General features: G+C 42.1%; 1 protein-coding gene across 3 annotated transcripts in view; it reads right to left on the bottom strand.

The window, feature by feature from the left end:
* Positions 1-21,060, bottom strand: part of adam9a (ADAM metallopeptidase domain 9a) — a 117,463-nt gene that overhangs the window by 86,109 nt on the left and 10,294 nt on the right. For all 3 annotated transcript variants that reach the window (XM_029638619.2, XM_029638618.2, XM_029638620.2), the window contains exons 2-3: positions 17,489-17,592; positions 13,759-13,817 (exon numbers count right to left, since the gene is read on the bottom strand). In XM_029638619.2, coding sequence (XP_029494479.1) covers positions 13,759-13,817; positions 17,489-17,592 — 163 coding nt within the window. The remainder of the gene's footprint in view (positions 1-13,758; positions 13,818-17,488; positions 17,593-21,060) is intronic.

The following is a 21,060-nucleotide window of genomic DNA, read 5'->3' as shown; positions in this document are numbered from 1 at the left end:
GCCAGGGCGGATTGCAGAGGTCTTGAAAAAGAAGGGTCAACACTGCAAATATTGACTCTTTGCATCAACTTCATGTAATTGCCAATAAAAGCCTTGAAATGCACATATGAAATGCTTGTAATTATACTTCAGTATTCCATAGTAACATCTGACAAAAATATCTAAAGACACTGAGGCAGCAGACTTGGTGAAAATTAATATTTGTGTCATTCTCAAAACGTTTGGCCACGACTGTATTTGGGGAGTTTCTCCCATATTTCTCTGTAGATCCTCTCAAGCTGTTACATTGAATGGGGAGCGTCGCTGCACAGCTATTTTCAGGTCTCTCCAGAGATGTTCGATCGGGTTCATGTCCGGGCTGTGGCTGGGCCACTCAAGGACATTCAGAGACTTGGCAACGACTGTATTTGGGGAGTTTCATAGGATGTGTCCATATATGGAAAAATATATGTTTAAAAAATGATAACCAATCGATACGTTGCAAGAACCGAGGACTTTTGGTTTAATCAAATCAAATATATTCACTGAGCTTGTCTGATTCTTTAAGCTCAGACTTGCGCTATGTAAAATATATATATATATTTTAAAGACAGCAAGTGACTGACTATCACCCGTTGTCTGTCTCGCTCTCCTCCCTGCTCCAGCGACCACCACAGAACATCAAAGTGTTAAACGCGCTGTCCGTGTTGCTGAAGCTGGAACCTAATTACAGCCATTTGTGACTGAAAAGTTGTTACCGAAATCTCTAATTTGTTTGGGAAAAATACTCGTTATTCTCTCAACTCTTGCCCAGTTTACGTGATACATGTATGCGTCTCATGCACGTGACCAAAGACATATAGCATGGGAATAGTATTACTAGAGAAGGTTGGTAAGGTAATTATTAGGGATGCACAATATATAGGTATCAGAATATCAGAATTGGATGATATTACCTAAAATTTCCAACATCAATATCGTCCCGATGTCTAGTTTAACGCCGATGTGCAAATCTGATGTCAAACCTGACGTACCTACTTTATATAGGTATGCACATGACATAATGATTCCACGTAAAATGTTGCACTAGATGTGCAACAAAGCATTCCTAACCTAGCCAATGAGGTCTGCTGTGTGGATCGAGCAGTCAACAAGTCAAGCACTCATTTGAAAGAGTAAGAACATTTCAGCGAGACAACTTAAAGGCAAAATCCATTAACACCAAGATAATAGAATTCATTGCCCTTGACAATCAACCGTTCTCTGTCGTGGGTGAAGTTGGCTATCGTGAATGGTCGAGCACTACTAAGTGTGATATTTTTCAGATGTTGCCTTACCGGAGTTACAGTAATAGCGTCACAGCTATTAGCTTCATGACATACTATGGAATGCCGTTTGAGTCTTTGCGTGTCAAAAAAGATACACGTCAAATGACACTATTTGACAAGAACACTATTTGCACGTGCAAGCCAAGCGCCACCACCACTACCAGTAGCCCTGTCAAAGCTGTACAAAACATTCTGCAAACAAGCTAACACCGGCCACGAACGATGTGTTTACAATACCACTTTGGTAATAAAGCATTGTTTGTTCGACTGCAACTTCTGGGGTAGCTTGCTGGCTTTAGCTTGGCACCTAGATAGCACCAATACAACCAGCCTGAAAACAATGACCATTAGAAAATGCAGTCATTTTCATTATTCTTATCAATGATTTAGGAATCCAAAACTGTCAAAATATTGTCTGTGTGTATAACAGAACTGATATTGCAGGCAAAACCCTGAGAAAAATCTAACCAAATATCCTCCCACATTGCTCCATTTAAAGGGATATCAACCAGATTCCTTTTCCTATCGCTTCCTCAAGGTGTCAGTCTTCAGACATAGTCTCAGGCTTTTATTTTGAAAAATGAGCCAGAACGATAACATTGCGTCAAGTGGTCACATGAGTTTTGCTCGCACAACAGAATTTGGACAGCTATTGTTTTTCCCTCTCCTACTGTAAAAGACATTTGCGGTTGATATATTATCGATTATATATTTTTTAAACAACCTGAGGATTGATTATAAAAAACGTTTGACATGTTTCTGTGGACATTATGGATAAATAATATGGATATTATTTGGAATTTGTCTGTGTTGTCGTGACCGCTCTTTCCTGTGGATTTCTGAACATAACTCGACAAACAAAAGGAGGTATTTGGATATAAAAATCCTCTTTATGGAACAAAATAAACATTTGTTGTGTAACTGGGAGTCTCGTGAGTGAAAACATCCGAAGATCAAAAGGTAAACGATTAATTTGATTGCTTTTCTGATTTGTGACCTAGCTACTTAATGCTTCGTGTACATAATGTTTTGCTATGCTATCGATAAACTTACAAACGCTTGGATTGCTTTCGCTGTAAAGCATAATTTTAAAATCTGAGACGACAGGTGGATTAACAAAAAGCTAAACTGTGTTTTGCAATACTGCACTTGTGATTTCATGAATATGAATATTTTTTAGTAATATTATTTGACTGTGGCACTATCCTATTCAGAGGTTGCTGATGACAATTATCCCGCTTAAGGGATGGGTAGTGTCAAGAAGTTAACATGTTAATCCAGCCGGCGTGTGAGATTTCAAAAAGGCATTACAGTGAAAGCAAACCATGCGATTATGTGAGTACAGCTCTCAGCAGACAAAACATTACAAACAGCTAGCAGCAAAGTAGATTGGTCACGAAAGTCAGAAAAGCAATAAAATGAATCACTTACCTATGATGATCTTCGTATGTTTGCACTCACGAGACTCCCAGTTACACAATAAATATTCATTTTGTTCGATAAAGATTCTCTATATATATCCAAAAACCTCCATTTGGTTGGCGTGTTTTGTTCAGTAATCAACAGGCTCGTGCGGTCACGACGGGCAGACGAAAATTCCAAATAGTATCCGTGAAGTTCGTAGAAACACGTCAAATGTTTTTTATAATCAATCCTCAGTTTGTTTTTACAATAAATAATATTTCAACCGGACGGTAGCCTTTTCAATAGAAGAGAGAAAGAAAAGGTCTCACTCCCGGTGCGCGCGCATGCACACATCTGGAGGACATCTGGCTATCCACTGACGCGATGTGATCATTCTCAGTTTGCCTTCAAAATAAAAGTACCTATTTTTGAAAGTGATGAAGGTTACAAATGGTGGAATTGTGCCATATTTAGACTAGATAAATGTTAAACAAGGTTGGGGTGTAAAGCAATGAAATGGGGTATCCGTCTACGGTGACACCCACAGAACACAACTGTGAAGAGTTTACCCAAATATTAGTATTGTAGCTCTTATCGCGGGACTGTGTGAAATCACCTTCCCAGTCAGCCTATTGTGTGTATTGACATTCATATTGCACTGTACAGCTTCATCTAAGGATTGGGGATCAATGAAATGGGGGAACAGTCTACTCAATACCCAATATATTTTTTCCCAACGTCCTCAGAGTTATCAGATTCCAAAACATCCACGCAGTATTGTTTTTCCTTGGGAATAGTGTTCAATACACATAGGTTGACAATAAATGTGGATCAATTCACATTTGTTTCAGAGTCCCGCAATAAGAGTTACGACGCTAATGTTCTGTGGATGTCAGTGAGTAGCCTGATAGCTATGGATTGTTGATCAATGCCATGGGTTAAGTCTGTACAGTGAAATAAGTATGCCCCCAATGAAATTCTAAAGTATAAAACATCCAGTATGATTTCAAAAGATAAGTCAAATGAACAAATGTCTTTTGTTGATTTCATATAACAAAAGTCCAACCTCGTTTGGCATGATCTATTCAATTATGGCAATTATTTCACATTTTTATTTTGAAAGCTAACTGCAAAGTCCACTAATTGTGGCTTATCCTTATAGTGGCAAGATCACATAGATGGGTCCGACCACCATTAATCAAATAAGAACTGTCGTATAAATTAGGGTTATTTTAGATGACACCTAGTTATATAGTTAGCTAGCTAACTATAGCTACTGAAACAGATGTCATTTTGCTATGTTTTTGGGGAAGAACAATGTTTACATCCATGAGCTAGCTTTTTTTTAAATGACCAGCACTGTAGGTGCGCGAGACAACTTTACCAGCATCATAGCATACGTATCAATGAATTGTTGTGACATATGAAATATGAGTGAGTGTAATCAATGTGTAATAAGTAAGTAAAAATGTATGAACGTGTTAAATTATTATGTGACCTGCAGTTATATTCAGGTCCTGATTGGTCAAAGTGTTATTTGACGTGTATCTTTTTTGACACACGAAGACCCAAACGGTGTAGAAATCCTGGTTGAGAATGAAACGACTGAACAAATTAACAACGAAACAGCACAGCAAGTAAGTAAAAGAAATAGGTTGTGATTATGTTTTACTGGTAATGGGGACATGCGTAAATGCCAACAAAATAAATTTTTGGTCAGTGTGGTGTGTGTAACCTTTATTTAACTAGGCAAGCCAGTTAAGAACAAATTCTTATTTACAATGACGGCCTACCCCGGCCAAAACCAGACGACGCTGGGCCAATTGTCCTATGGGACTCCCAATCACGGCTGGTTGCGATACAGCCTGTATTCGATTCAGGGACTGTAGTGACGCCTCTTGCCCTGGGATGCATTGCCTTAGACCGCTGCGTCCGTGTTAACTATTTAACTGTACTAGAATGCTTAAAAGGCCACTAAAATTTAAAATATTTATTAATATTAATTTATTTATTAATATTTATTAAATATATATTATATATAAATATATATTAAAATAAATCAGGGATTTTTTGGGGCAAGGAAAATGTCGGAATAGGCCAAAAACGTCATATCGGTGCATCACTAGTAATTATTACTCCAGAATGTCCGTATTCCCGAGGACGATCCGGACAGGATTCGTTTTTAAAAATAAATAAATTGACAGTTATGAAGGAAGCCTGGAGGTTTTTATTCTAGGCACGAAGATAGTATTTCAATATGTCCAGGTGATCAAGTTAAACAGTCTTGGTTCCCAAGTTTCTAAACCATATTTCCTGTAGTGTCACCATAATATTTGAATTGAGGAAGTGTGATCATAATCATTACGATATTTTAGCGATCCGCAGTACGTCCTAAATGCCCCCCCCCCCCACATGTAAAAAGCATATGCGCAGCACTTCAAACAAAATTCAATTCAATTAATCAAAATAATTTATTGTTTTCTTGCACAAACCTCGAGCAACACCTGTCAAACTCAAGACATTTCTCTCAAAACAGAGATTTCGATTTGCACCGGATTTAATACTATCAGAGGACATTGGCGTTTTCCAAAAAACAGTAGGTTATTCTGTCTGGAATTGTTTCTCTCCTGCCATGTAAAAATGACTGACATGGCTTATTCGGACAGCACTAAAATTACTGATGTCGGATTTTGTGCTTGTGCACATAATCACATTACCTGACCTCCCCCAGCACAACTCATCCCACCCGGATAGGGCACAATAGGGCCTGACCTATAGCCAGGGCCGGTCTTTGCCATTCTGCTGCCATGGGCAAGACCAAAAAATTCCGGCCCTGTAAAACTAGAATAGTGCAGTAGGCAAAATTACATTGAAAAGATGTCTAAAATACATATTTTCCAGACGTTGAAGTTAAGTTCAATTTAGGTTTTGAATTAAAGTTGAAAAGCTATTTTCCCTATGTTAAAAATATTTTTCACATGCTTAAAAATATATACTTTCTAGACACTGAAATCAGGTTAATTTTAGGTTCTAAATTCAATTTGAAAATAAGTAATTTATAGATGTCTATGTTTGGACCAAATCAAGGCTGTTCCAGACAGGACAACAGTCATTGTCCAGTTGGAAGGTGAACCTTTGCCCCAGTCTGAGGTCCTGAGCGCTCTGGAGCAGGTTTTCATCAAGGATCTCTCTATACTTTGCTCCGTTCATCTTGCCCTCAATTCTCACTAGTATCCTCAGTCCCTGCCGCTGAAAAACATGCCCACGGCATAATGCTGCCACCACCATGCTTCACCGTAGGGATGTTGCCAAGTTTCCTCCAGACGTGACGCTTGGCATTCAGGCCAAAGACTCTTGTTTCTCATGATCCGAGTCCTTTAGGTGCCTTTGGCAAACTTCAAGTGGGCTGTCATGTGCCTTTTACTGAAGAATGGCATCCTTCTGGACACTACCATAAATGCCTGATTGGTGGAGTGCTGCAGAGATGGTTGTCCTTCTGGAAGGTTCTCCCACCTCCACATAGGAACTTTTGAGCTCTGTCAGAGTGACCATTGGGTTCTTGGTCACCTCCCTGACCAAGGCCCTACATCCCCGATCACTCAGTTTGGCCAGGTGGCCAGCTCTAAGAAGAGTCTTGGTGGTTTCAAACTTCTTACATTTAAAGAATGATGGAGACCACTGTTTATGGAAACCTTCAATGCTGCAGACATTTTTTGACACAATCCTGTCTAGCTCTGTGGACAATTCCTTCAACCTCATGTCTCAGTTTTTGCTTTAACATGTACTGTCAATTGTGGGACCATATATAAACAGGTGTGCCTTTCCAAATCATGTCCAATCAATTGGATTTACCACAGGTGTACTTGAATCAAGTTGAACATCAAGGATGATCATTGGAAACTGGATGCACTTTAGTTCAATTTGAATCTCATAGCAAAGGGTCTGAATATGTAAACAAAAGGTATGATTTTTTTATTTGAAATACATTTGCTAAAATCAAAAAAAAAAATGCTTTTCAGGATGTTTTATTTATTCAATTTTAGAATAAGGCCGTAACGTAACAACATTTGGAAAAAGTTAAGAGGTCCGAATGCACTGTATACTGTAGTCAAAGTTACATTTAGTAAAATAATTGCTCCGATAACATTGACATACTACTGTTTAAACCTTATTACGCTGAACAAAAATATAAACGCAATATGTAGTGTTGGTCCCAAGTTTCATGAGCTGAAAGAAAAGATCACAGAAATGTTATATTTGTACAAAAAGCTTCTCTCTCTCAAAAGCTGTGCACAAATTTGTTTACGTCGCTCTTAGTGAGCATTTCTCCTTTGCCTCGACAATCCATCCACCTGACAGGTGTGACATATCAAGAAGCTGATTAACAGCATGATCATTATACAGGTGCACCTTGTGCTAGGGACAATACTGCCCTACCAAGCAAAAAGGCAAACTGCTCATTTGGTCAAAAATGAGTTAGTCATTTTTGCAACATTAAATACATGCTTAATCATGTAGAGACGTATCCTGCCTCGTATTTTGTTTTGGAGAAAATGGGGGTCATGTTTGCAGTAACTGCATAACGTTACTTTAAAACCAAGGTAAATAAAAGCAATTTTTCCTCAGTTCCACGCTACAGTATGAGCAGTTACTGCCTTTTTGCTTGACAGAATAAAGTGTCACTAAAATGAGCAGTTTTGTCATAACACAATGCCCCAGACGTCTCAAGTTGAGGGAGCGTGCAATTGGTATGCTGGCTACATGAATGTCCACCAGAGCTGTTGTCAGATAAGTTGATGTTAATTTCTCTACCATAAGCCACCTCCAATGTAATTTTTGAGAATTTGGCAGTACGTCCAACCGGCTCAACCGCAGACCATATGTACCCACGCCAGCCCAGGACCTCCACTTCCGGCTTTTTCACCTGCGGGATGGTCTGAGACAAGCCACCCGGATAGCTGATGAAATGGTGGGTTTGTTAGAAACCGTCTCACGGATGGATACTCATCTGCGTGCTTGTCTTTATCACCAGGGGTCTTGATCTGACTGCAGTTTGTCGTCGTAACCGATTTCAGTGGGCAAATGCTCACATTCGATAGCCACTGGCACGCTGGAGAAGTGTGCTCTTCACAGATGAATCCCGGTTTCAACTGTAACCAGGCAGATGGCGTTGTGTGGACGAGCAGTTTGCTGACGTCAACGTTGTGAACAGAGTGCCTCATGGTGGCGGTGGGTTATGGGCAGGCATAAACTACAGACAACAAACACAATTACATTTTATCGATGGCAATTTGAATGCACAGATATAGCGTGACTGCCGCATCACCTCATGCACAGCCCCATTTCGCAAGGATCTGTACACAATTCCCGGAGGCTGTAATTGCCTGCATACTCAGACGTCACCCATTAAGCATGTTTGGGTTACTCTGGATCAAAGTGTATGACAGCGTGTTCCAGTACCCAACAATACCCAGCAACGTCGCACAGCCAGTGAAAAGGAGTGGGACAACATTCCACAACCAACAGCCTGATCAAATCTATGAAAAAGGAGATGTGTAGCACTGCATGAGGCAAATGGTGGTCACACCAGATACTGACTGGTTTTCTGATCAACACCCCTTCCTTTTTTTAAGGAATCTGTGGGAATGCAAATATGCATCTATTGGTCAGTCATGTGAATTCGCTAAATTTGGGCATAATGAATTCATTTCAATTGACTGATTTCTTTATATTAACTGTAACTCAGTAAAATCTTGGAAATGGTTGTTTATATTTTAGTTCAGTGTACTTTGGATGTGGGGCACATTATTAGAAATGACTACATTGACTACATGTTTATACACTCTCCTACTAGAATACCACAGTATAAGCAGACTAATAATAGAGCACAGAAAACAATGAGGCATTGTTGTAGTTTTAAATAAGCTTTGAGTATTTAAAAAACAAACATATTTGGACGATAGCGGCATATTCATGAAGTCCTCTCTGGGCTGGAGGGGAATAAGTGGGAAGAGGGATCCAATGACCGTAAAGGGGAACCCCTTCCCTTGGAGCACTTCTTGGGGGAACACAAAAGTCGTGAGACGGTCCTGCCAGTAGTGAGACAGGTTAGTTTTACCCCACTGATGATGTGTTGTTGCAATAGTAATAGTAAGGTAAGACTACCACATCGACATCATACATGAGTTCATGTGTGGTTCCCACCGTGAAGCATGGAGGTGGTGGTGTGATAGTGCTTGCTGGTGACACCGTCAGTGATTTATTTAGAATTCAAGGCACACTTAACGAGCATGGCTACCACAGCATTCTGTAGCGATATGCCATCCCATCTGGTTTGCGTTTAGTGGGACTATAATTTGTTTTTCAACAGGACAATGACCCAAAACACACCTCTAGACTGTGTAAGGGCTATTTGACCAAGGAGAGTGGAGTGTTGCATCAGATGACCTGGCCTCTACAATCATCAGACCTCAACCCAATTGAGATGGGTTGGAATGAGTTCAACTGCAGAGTAAAATAAAAGCAGCCAACAAGTGCTCAGCATATATGGGAACTCCTTCAAGACTGTTGGAAAAGCATTCCAGGTGAAGCTGGTTGAGAAAATGACAGCTTTGAGCACTCTTGGCAAGACAACGGGTGGCTACTGAAGAATCTCAAATATATTTTGATTTGTTTTAACACTTTTGTGGTTACTACATGATTCCATATGTGTCATTTCATAGTTTGGATGTCTTCACTATGATTCTACAAAGTAGAAATAAAGAAAAATCCCTGAATGAGTAAGTGTGTCCCAACTTTTGACTGGTACTGTATATCTGCCGTTGATATGGCAATGTATTAGGATAGAGTACTTTGGAGCAGCCAGGAACGAGTCTTTGGTAATGGGACGAAGGGCACTCTTTGAAAACAAGAGAAGAACAAGCAAAACAAACAAAACACAGGTACAAGCAAAATGCAGGTACAGTAATGCATGAGAATAATGAAAACACATTCGGGGGAAAAAAACTAAAATATTTCAACGCACGCTCAGTAGACCCTTTAAAAACCCTTTATTCATAGGCTACTTTTGGCTGATGACCAGGATAAAAAGACGTACCTATGTGATGCTGCTAAACCAGCCTTGATTAAGGGGAGGGTAGGCTGTGATTGGTTTTTAAATCAATATAAACAAAAATGGGGGGAAAGCAATCGTTTATCAATATTCAAAAAGGCACTCGCACATCTGAGCAATCTTTTTTTTTTTTTTTTACAGGTCATGGTTGAACAAGATGAAGGAAAAAGTAAACTGCACACTGCTCTTGATAGTATCTCTGATCTTTAATAAGCTTACGTTTCGGCCTTTATCCAGCTCTGATGAAGGCTGTGAGGCCAATACGTAAGCTTATTAAAGATCTGTGATACTATCAAGAGCAGCGTAATGTTTATCAATATGGAATTCACTGGCCCAAAAGGCACAGCTCTCCTTCCATGGGAACTGTGCATCATGGTTGGATAGGCTGCACTTCCTCGCTCAAAATCCATGTCATTATCAACTGCGTTACTGTTAAGACCTGTTTTTTGTGGCTCTACATTCGCGTAGCATGAAATTGTCACTTTTGCGCTCGTTTTTAAGGACACACGTCAAATATTGTCACCCCTCCCACCTCGCAATAGCAGACAATTAGCATACGCTCTTTGGCAGGGTATTTTTTTATGAACAACAGAGCCTATAAGAACATAACTCTATCATTTAACTGCATCTGTAACTTCTGGCCATGTCCTTGGCTGACAACATTTGAGCTGACAAACTTAGTCTCCTAAGCGAGTAGTGTTAACAACTGGAAAATTGTCAACTCTGCATTTCTCTGTCAAAGTGCACAATTTCAGAAAACCCTCAAGTTTGCCGTGGGGGCAGCTCTGCAAAAGACAAACTACAAGTGTACCTTTGGATTCCGATATCACTATGAGGAAAGCATCACTGTAGCTTTAACAGACTGGTAGTAGAGCACTGTGCCTCTTAGCCACGCAGTGTGCAGGATAACATGGCATAATGGACCTAGCCACAGACCAGCCTAACACTAATTAATTTGGGGGCTGCTCTGAAACTTTTATAGATGGAACAGAAATGCTGCGGTGTATATTGAATTTCTTCATAAACCATTCCCTTCAAAAGGTCTAATGGGCTGCAGGCCGAGTTGCCCACGCGTAGGCCCTTGCACTCTGTCTCATCCCTGGTCGGGAACAACCTATCACATCACTTGACAGAGGTGCTATTGGACAGTTGCTGAATCCCAAAATCAACCCCTAACCCCTGGTTACTCCTGCAGAAATAATCATAGATATGGTCATTACTGCACCTTGACTTCTAAATAAGCTAGGTTGAGTTTAAATATTGCTAATACTAACTATGAGAGAAACACAACAGAACAGTGGCCGAGTGCCTCTGACCAGAATATCGTCCGCCAAATTCGGTTCATTTTCCAACAAATCCTACATGCAGGGGATTAGGGGCTAGAGGTAGATTTGAATTCAGTGTGTGATACTGCTATACTAAAACCCTGTCAATAATCATCAGCATGACTGTTGTTAAAGATATTTAAGGAACACCATTACATTTAATCACTTTAAATTAGATCCACAATTTCGACAAGTAGGCTTGTGCTGTATACCGGGATATTTGGAAATAGCCACGGGAAGGTATTTTTTAAAATAAATTGCAATATTTGTAGATACTTTAAGTAAATACCTGCAGTCAATTTGTGCAATATGTTAGGAGATAAAGTTGATTGCGTTCTTCATTTCACCTGTCACATAAGCTTCATAACGAAAAATCATTGGTAGTCCCAGTCACGTGGTGTTTGTTAACAAGCACACAACGACGAGATCGGAGCCTTGTGAGTCACTCACTGTTGTGCAGCACTCACCAGGTGATAGAGTTAGAATATGGAATTCACAACTAAACGTTTGCCAGCTAGATATCTTATACCTATTAGGTTAACTGTGTAAAATGTGCTATCTGCTCTACAGTTGTGCATTTGGTTTGTTATTTTAGTAGCCAGATGGCAATCTAGCTAAGTGGTTAGCTTCTTCCAAAATCAAGCTTATTTTGGTAACAGCAAAGAATCCCATCCTGGATCAAGAGCCTTGCTGTCTAATATACTGCTCAAAAACATAAAGGGAACACTTAAACAACACAATGTAACTCCAAGTCAATCACACTTCTGTGAAATCAAACTGTCCACTTAGGAAGCAACACTGATTGACAATACATTTCACATGCTGTTGTGCAAATGGAATAGACAACAGGTGGAAATTATAGGCAATTAGCAAGACACCCCCAATAAAGGAGTGGTTCTGCAGGTGGTGACTACAGACCACTTCTCAGGTCCTATGCTTCCTGGCTGATGTTTTGGTCACTTTTGAATGCTGGCGGTGCTTTCACTCTAGTGGTAGCATGAAACGGAGTCTACAACCCACACAAGTGGCTCAGGTAGTGCAGCTCATCCAGGATGGCACATCAATGCGAACTGCGGCAAGAAGGTTTGCTGTGTCTGTCAGCGTAGTGTCCAGAGCATGGAGGCGCTACCAGGAGACAGGCCAGTACATCAGGAGACGTGGAGGAGGCCGTAGGAGGGCAACAACCCAGCAGCAGGACCGCTACCTCCGCCTTTGTGCAAGGAGGAGCAGGAGGAGCACTGCCAGAGCCCTGCAAATGACCTCCAGCAGGCCACAAATGTGCATGTGTCTGCTCAAACGGTCAGAAACAGACTCCATGAGGGTGGTATGAGGGCCCGACGTCCACAGGTGGGGGTTGTGCTTACAGCCCAACACCGTGCAGGACGTTTGGCATTTGCCAGAGAAAACCAAGATTGGCAAATTCGCCACTGGCGCACTGTGCTCTTCACAGATGAAAGCAGGTTCACACTGAGCACATGTGACAGACGTAACAGTCTGGAGACGCCATGGAGAACGTTCTGCTGCCTGCAACATCCTCCAGCATGACCGGTTTGGCGGTGGGTCAGTCATGGTGTGGGGTTGCATTTCTTTGGGGGGCCGCACAGCCCTCCATGTGTTCGCCAGAGGTAGCCTGACTGCCATTAGGTACCGAGATGAGATCCTCAGACCCCTTGTGAGACCATATGCTGGTGCGGTTGGCCCTGGGTTTCTCCTAATGCAAGACAATGCTAGACCTCATGTGACTGGAGTGTGTCAGCAGTTCCTGCAAGAGGAAGGCATTGATGCTATGGACTGGCCCGCCCGTTACCCAGACCTGAATCCAATTGAGCACATCTGGGACATCATGTCTCGCTCCATCCACCAACGCCACGTTGCACCACAGACTGTCCAGGAGTTGGCGGATGCTTTAGTCCAGGTCTGGGAGGAGATCCCTCAGGAGACCATCCGCCACCTCATCAGGAGCATGCCCAGGCGTTGTAGGGAGGTCATACAGGCACGTTGAGGCCACACACACTACTGAGCCTCATTTGGACTTGTTTTAAGGACATTACATCAAAGTTGGATCAGCCTGTAGTGTGGTTTTCCACTTTAATTTTGAGTGTGACTCCAAATCCAGACCTCCATGGACAAATTTTATTTCCATTGATAATTTGTGTGATTTTGTTGTCAGCACATTCAACTATGTAAAGAAAAAATTTATTTAATAAGAATATTTCATTCATTCAGATCTAGGATGTGTTATTTTAGTGTTCCCTTTATTTTTTTGAGCAATGCATTTGTTTTGTACATGATGCAAACTGTGTGTAACATGTTTTATTTACTTGTATAACTTAATGATCTGGGATATCTGTCCTGCAAATACTTGGGTCAGAGGATGGATAAAATGTACGCAAAGTGCTTGTTAGTAGTTAGCTAACATTACTTGTTAGCATTTCTAAGCTTTGGATTAGAGGATCAGTGGAGTTTGAAAACAGCGCCCCTTGTAGTCAGTGCCGGTATTAACGAATATCCCGTTATGGAGCAAGGTCGGTATGAAGGTATGACAATCTGGATACCGCCTAAGCCTATCTACAAGAGAAGACAAAGGAGAACATGGGAGGGCAATACGTACTCATTCTTCTCCAGGACAACAACGTGCTCTTTTCCCATGGCACTGATGATATACGACACCTGTAAAAGCAAAGACAACTGGAGTCATTTCAATGCTGTATTTGGATGGACAAACAAAGCGGAGTGGCAGGGTAACTCAGTCATTGGGTGCATTCATTAGTGCACACAGTAGCAAAACATTTTGCAATGAGAAACACGCTGCAACAAAAACAAGCATTTCTTATCGAAAACGTTCAGGCTAGTACCTCCCTGTTTCAGGCAGTTTGCTTTCAATTGGTTCCTAGTGAATGAACCCAGTACTTCGGTGTGTAACCAACAGAACCCAGAGGAATGAAAGCAAGCAAGTAGTACTTGGATGCCTGTTGATGTATAAACATGGGCTATATGACTCACCAATCAAGGCAAACCAAATAAAAGCAAGACCAAAGCTATTTGTAGATGTCTTCAAGACGCTGTCATTGAAGCTGAGAAAATAGAAGGCAGCCAGTCAGTGCCCTCGGTCTGGAGTCAGAATTTCTTAATAGGTTAAATGCTGTCTAGCCTAAAAGGACATTGACAGTGCCTGAGGCACTGTGTGTTGTGAAACCCTGTGAAGAGACTAATTTTGACACAGTTATTCCAGTGAATCAGAATCGTCCCTTGGTTACAGATTAATCACTTTCATCGAGGCGCAAACCCTCGAGATGCATTTGAAGGCCGAAAACAGTAAACACTGGTCATCTTGAATGCTCCACCAACAATTTAATAGTTCTTGTTTTTTTTAAACAGTGTTTTGGTCAATAGACCTTCATCAGGGTTTACAGAGGCTGCGTCCCAAATGGCACCCCTTCCCCATTCCCTACATAGTGCACTACTTTAGACCAGGACCCATAGGGCTCCGGTAAAAAGTAGTGTACTATATAGGGAATAGGGTGTCATTTGGGAAGCAGCCTCAGAGGCATGACAGATGGTTGAACTGTGTAATTGTGCCACTAGTCTCTGACCTTTTAATCATGACATTAGGAGGCTGCAGAGAGGAAGACCAGTTGTAGATTAGTTAGGCAGATTAGTTAGTTTAGTTCTGCTGATGCCAGTCAGTCAGGGCAAGCGTGTGTGCTTGTCTGAGTGAGTGAGTGAGTGAGTGAATTAGTGACAAAAACATATCTTTCCTTGTTGACAGAGGTAGATGATGAGGTTGGGGTAGGGCAGGGAGATAAGGCCAAAATATAGTATGGTATTTTTCAAATATGATGGTATTTTATGTTTTTGATTAATAAAAGCTCTAAATTTGCTTTATGAGTAGTGCGTGACCCTACAGTGGCAACACATATTCTAAATGATTTCAAATGGGTCTTTCTCCATTCGGATTGTTTTATACTGTTCAATTCAACTTCAACCTAAAATAATTTCCTGCATTTCCATCCATTTCTGCACTCACTTGAAACCATTTCCACACTGCCACGATATGGGTAAAAATACTAGGCCTTAGTTTTAACCAAATGTTGCAATTGCGATTTATGTAATTATGTAATCATGGAAATAGAATGTTTATTTTAATTCTATAGTTAAAATATAAATAATGGTGGGCACTTTGATTAGTGTTGTTTGACATGACAACAAATGAAAATACCATGGACGAGTTATTGTGACAGGGTAGGATCCAAAGTGATGTTCAGTGTTTCCTAGGGGACCCTATAAATATTTGGCCAAATTAAATCTTCATTTACATAGCCAACATATTCATGCTTCGCCTATTCCTCTTTGATTTAGAAGATACTGTTGCACAAACAACATGCTGATTTAAGCCTCCACCAGTACTGGCATCAGGCTGTATTAGCTAGTTACGTTTGCTCTGACACAGTACTTTTATTAGCTAGTTAGCTAACTGGCGATTAGCATTAGTGGCTAACATGATTTAGCTTAACTTGCTAAGAAAATACAAACTTGTTGTTTGCAGGAGTAAGAAACACAATCCAATATTGTAATTATAGAATGCTTATGGATTTATATTGTCATCGACATTGTTGCATTGACCATGCAGAATGAAATAATGTGTCTCGTGGTCAAGCAACAACAAATGTGTGTGTGTGTGTGTGAGAGAGAGGACTCAAGTAGTGGAGTAAACTCTAACCATGGACGTTACACACAGCGTATCACATTTAACAAACCAAACATTCAAATACCGTTATAGAAGGTGAAGTAAAAACCCAAATCGGTCTGTGCATAAATACCAATATATCGTAAAATACAGTATACTGCCCAGCCCTAGGTTGGGTGTAGGGGACCAATAAAGACAGGGCCAGGTCTACAGCTGTAAACTTGATTCACTGGCCTTGTATTTACTTGGAAGACCGTCATTGTAAAAAAAAAAATGTTCTTAACTCTTAAATTTAAAAAAATATATACATTTTAAAAAATACTCTAGAAAACAGGAGAAAAGCCCTTGTTTGTTTGTGCCATATAGCAGGTGTGACATGAGGTGGAGGCTAACCACAGGTGTTGGTGCTTTTTCAGACTCCTCCTACCCCCCCATAGTGTGTAGGCATCTGTTTCTCAAAGATGGTTCCTGTGAAAAATCCACAGCACGGCTGGAGGGAGAAGTTTTGGGATAGGCTAGAGGTGCTCTGGACTGGTGTTCTAGATGCTGTCAATTCCATTCCTTCAGCCATTTTGAGGCTGACTGACATTCCCCTAGCACTGTCTAGCACTCCCCCCTCCCCACCCCAGTGCCTTCTAGTCCCAGGATAACTGAGGCCAACACCCATCCATCCATCCACACACCACTGCCAAAAACAGATATTCACCCTCTCATCTTCAACCACCCAGGGTTTATGACTGCAATGCCTTGAGTTAGCAAATTCACCATATTTTAGGGAGTGGGAAGAGATAGACAAGATGACAGAGAGGGTAGAGAGAGAATGTGTCACAAGGCAGTAGGCCAGGTTCGAACCCATGCCGACCGCTAGAGGATAGACCATCCATGCCATGCAAATTAATAAACTCCAGTCACTTATGTGAGGGTGCACATACACTACATTTGAGTCATTTTTAAGAGTGACTTACAGGAGGAACTAGGATTGAGGAACTAGGGTTAAGTGCCTTGCTCAAGGGCAGAGATTTTTCACCTAGTAGGCTCGGCGATTCAAAGTCCAATGCAGCACAAAGATATGACAGAGCTCTTTTGTCTGAACACACCCTCAAAACTTTCACACTCCTTCATACGGAATTCTCACATTTCACCCACTCCTCAAAGTCTCTACGAAAGGGGGGGAAGGGGGGCTGTCTGTTTGGAAGGCAACATGCTCAAACACGCTATCCAGGAAGGAAAAGCAGCTAAGAATACACAACCATAGTAAAAACTCTGGTTCATCCACTGTCTTGAGGGTCTAGAACATAAAACCAGCGACTCCCAGAATTCTCGAAGATGTGACATCACAGACAATCTACAAACAAAATGTGGAGGATGGCTTTTCAGAGTACAAATACTGAGTTCTTTCTTATGCAGAGTTTTCAGAGGTCAGAGTGAATAGGAAGTGGCAGTGGGCTACCTAGAAATATTACCACGCTGACATTTCCTGCCAGAGTTGTTGGAGAGCTGGAGAGGAGAGGGAGAGACAGGGATCCCAACACAGGGAGGGAAGTCAGGAGGAAACTAACTCACTATCAGCACCACACACACTGATAAACGCTGACAGCAAGGACTGAACAGCAGCAACAATACTTTCTCTCTGTAATGTATTGCCGTGGTTTACCTGGTTAGAATCTGAACTATCCATGTCTCTCCTCTGCTTCCCAAAGCGCTTGGGTATGGTGACTTCATATGAGGAGAACTGCGAGGTCTGATGCGATGCTGACCCTACAAGAGGAATAACACCATTATGACTGTTATATTGTGCATAGTATTGCAATAGATCATCAACAGACAGTTACATTAGTCATTTCAGAGGACCATAACAGTAGTCAAAGAGCAGTGTGGTATCAAAGCAGTCATACCTTAGAAATACCACTACATTGCCAATGTGAGAAATATTTTTCAGTCTACGCTACTATATATGGTCATGTTTATAGCAAATCATTTATTTTCATTCAACTGCTACGTGACCTACTGAGGCTGTGTGAGTGAGAGACCACTGTTTCACTGGAGGCTTGAGGTCAGGGCAAAGAGCAGGGAAAAATACAGGCATCTTCCATCCCCCTCACAGTCAGGAAAACTGCTCTCTGAAGATATGAGATAGAAGTGCTGATGATGCTAACCCCACACAGTCTCTCCGGCTGCCCGACGTCAAGCATACGTTTGGGCCTGGTTGCCAACACTGCGCTGGCTCACAGCCTGGCCCCTCCTGTGTGAGTGTCCTTCCCAAACAAAAAAGGACAACTGACTCTTTTACTTCTTCTCACCTGAGCTGCCTTGTGGGGTGGCCTATAGAGAATGAGTCGTAGAACAAATAATACTATAAATATTTGCTCAAACTTAACATCTAGCAAATTGATTAATTATTCTTTGAGTCGAAAAACAACAGATTATATAGTAGGCAGATGTACCATGTCTGGTTTTGGGAAAATATTGGTAGATCGTCATCTTAGTTCGGGATGAGAGCAATCCTACACGGAGATACACTTTGTGAGAGATGGACAACAAACAATTACAATCTCTTCAAACAGTGGCCAAATCATTTCTGTTGTAGAGATTAGCAAGAAAATAGGCATTCTTTCGTTTATTCTGTCACCTGGCTTGTGGGGGTCATTGGTGTTTCCTGAAAGGCTAAATGGAAGGAAAATGCCACACAATCCCATAGGGCTACATGATGTACAGTAGAGTCCCAACACTCCGTTCAAGGAAAGGCTAAACTCACTGACGGGGAAAGATGTTTGTAATTAAACAGTGACGCATATAAGCAGCTGAGCCCCTAGGACATGTTGCTCAGTTTACAAAAACACTGGTGGATAACAAACATGTGCATAGGGCCTACAAACATGAAATAGGGACTATTAACTGACATATCCTATTAGTTAATGTTAGGCCTAGATGCTGTTTTCCAAACTCTCCAGGTTATATGACAACATAAAAGACAGTGGGTTGTGTGTGAACAGCAGACAGGAATATGATGAGCCTGGTCAACAATAACATCGTGGGTTCCGGGTTGGAGCGAGCGGTCGCATCTGCACTCGGTCCGCAGGTAGTATTACATTTCATTATAGTACAACGGTTTGATTTGTCTAATCTTAGCAATTTCTTCTTAGCTAGCTACATAGCCGTCTTTGTATCATAGATAATTGCGTAATTATCGTATTTCGTCGTCCTAACGCAGTCTACACTGCCCTGCAGCTAGCCAGCTAGCTAACGTCCACCGTTAGCTAGTCCACCGTCTACCGATTAGCAACGGTTTGATTTGTCTAATCTTAGCAATTTCTTCTTAGCTAGCTACATAGCCGTCTTTGTATCATAGATAATTGCGTAATTATCGTATTTCGTCGTCCTAACGCAGTCTACACTGCCCTGCAGCTAGCCAGCTAGCTAACGTCCACCGTTAGCTAGTCCACCGTCTACCGATTAGCAGCACAACTATTACACTCAACTGAACGACTTGATTAGTGTAGTGTTAGCTAGCTACATAGTTGTCTTTGCTGTCTTCGTATCCAAGATAATTGTGTAGTTTAGAGTGTGTAGTTTTAGAGTGATTATCTTAATTTACCGAGGTTAGCTAGCCAGCTATTTGTCGTCCTTAACGTAGGAGACACTGCTAGCTAGCCAACAGCTAGCCAACGTCTACCGAACAGAACTTCCGCACTCAACAATCCGGTCGCATTTCGCTTCGCTCCACAGGTAGTATCACATTTTTCATTTCATTTCATTACAGTACAACGGCTTGATTTGTTTGATCGTAGCTAGCTACATAGCCGTCTTTGTATCAAAGATAATTGTGTAGTCTTGAGCGATTTCCTAGGTTAGCTAGCCAGCTATTGTCGTTCTTTTAACGCAACGTAACGTAATCAACACTGCTAGCCAGCCAGCTAGCCCCGAATAGCAGCACAGTAGCACAGTAGAAACTATTACACTCAACGGAACGACTTGATTAGTGTAGTGTCAACAACGCAGACACTGCCAGCTAGCCTACATAGTCAACAACGCAGCCTCTGCCAGCTAGCCTACTTCAGCAGTACTGTATCATTTTAATCATTTTAGTCAATAAGATTCTTGCTACGTAAGCTTAACTTTCTGAACACTCGAGACGTGTAGTCCACTTGTCATTCCAATCTCCTTTGCATTAGCGTAGCCTCTTGTGTAGCCTGTCAACTATGTGTCTGTCTATCCCTGTTCTCTCCTCTCTGCACAGACCATACAAACGCTCCACACCGCGTGGCCCCGGCCACCCTAATCTGGTGGTCCCAGCGCGCACGACCCACGTGGAGTTCCAGGTCTCCGGTAGCCTCTGGAACTGCCGATCTGCGGCCAACAAGGCAGAGTTCATCTCAGCCTATGCCTCCCTCCAGTCCCTCCACTTCTTGGCACTGACGGAAACATGGATCACCACAGACAACACTGCTACTCCTACTGCTCTCTCTTCGTCTGTCCACGTGTTCTCGCACACCCCGAGAGCTTCTGGTCAGCGGGGTGGTGGCACCGGGATCCTCATCTCTCCCAAGTGGTCATTCTCTCTTTCTCCCCTTACTCATCTGTCTATCGCCTCCTTTGAATTCCATGCTGTCACAGTTACCAGCCCTTTCAAGCTTAACATCCTTATCATTTATCGCCCTCCAGGTTCCCTCGGAGAGTTCATCAATGAGCTTGATGCCTTGATAAGCTCCTTTCCTGAGGACGGCTCACCTCTCACAGTTCTGGGCGACTTTAACCTCCCCACGTCTACCTTTGACTCATTCCTCTCTGCCTCCTTCTTTCCACTCCTCTCCTCTTTTGACCTCACCCTCTCACCTTCCCCCTACTCACAAGGCAGGAAATACGCTCGACCTCATCTTTACTAGATGCTGTTCTTCCACTAACCTCATTGCAACTCCCCTCCAAGTCTCCGACCACTACCTTGTATCCTTTTCCCTCTCGCTCTCATCCAACACTTCCCACACTGCCCCTACTCGGATGGTATCGCGCCGTCCCAACCTTCGCTCTCTCTCCCCCGCTACTCTCTCTCCTCTTCCATCCTATCATCTCTTCCCTCTGCTCAAACCTTCTCCAACCTATCTCCTGATTCTGCCTCCTCAACCCTCCTCTCCTCCCTTTCTGCATCCTTTGACTCTCTATGTCCCCTATCCTCCAGGCCGGCTCGGTCCTCCCCTCCCGCTCCGTGGCTCGACGACTCATTGCGAGCTC

Source organism: Oncorhynchus nerka, linkage group LG27 (genome assembly GCF_034236695.1).
Source record: "Oncorhynchus nerka isolate Pitt River linkage group LG27, Oner_Uvic_2.0, whole genome shotgun sequence".
Lineage (NCBI taxonomy): Eukaryota > Metazoa > Chordata > Actinopteri > Salmoniformes > Salmonidae > Oncorhynchus > Oncorhynchus nerka.
Note: the sequence above shows the minus strand (reverse complement) of the source record. Positions and strands in the feature narration are given on the sequence as shown.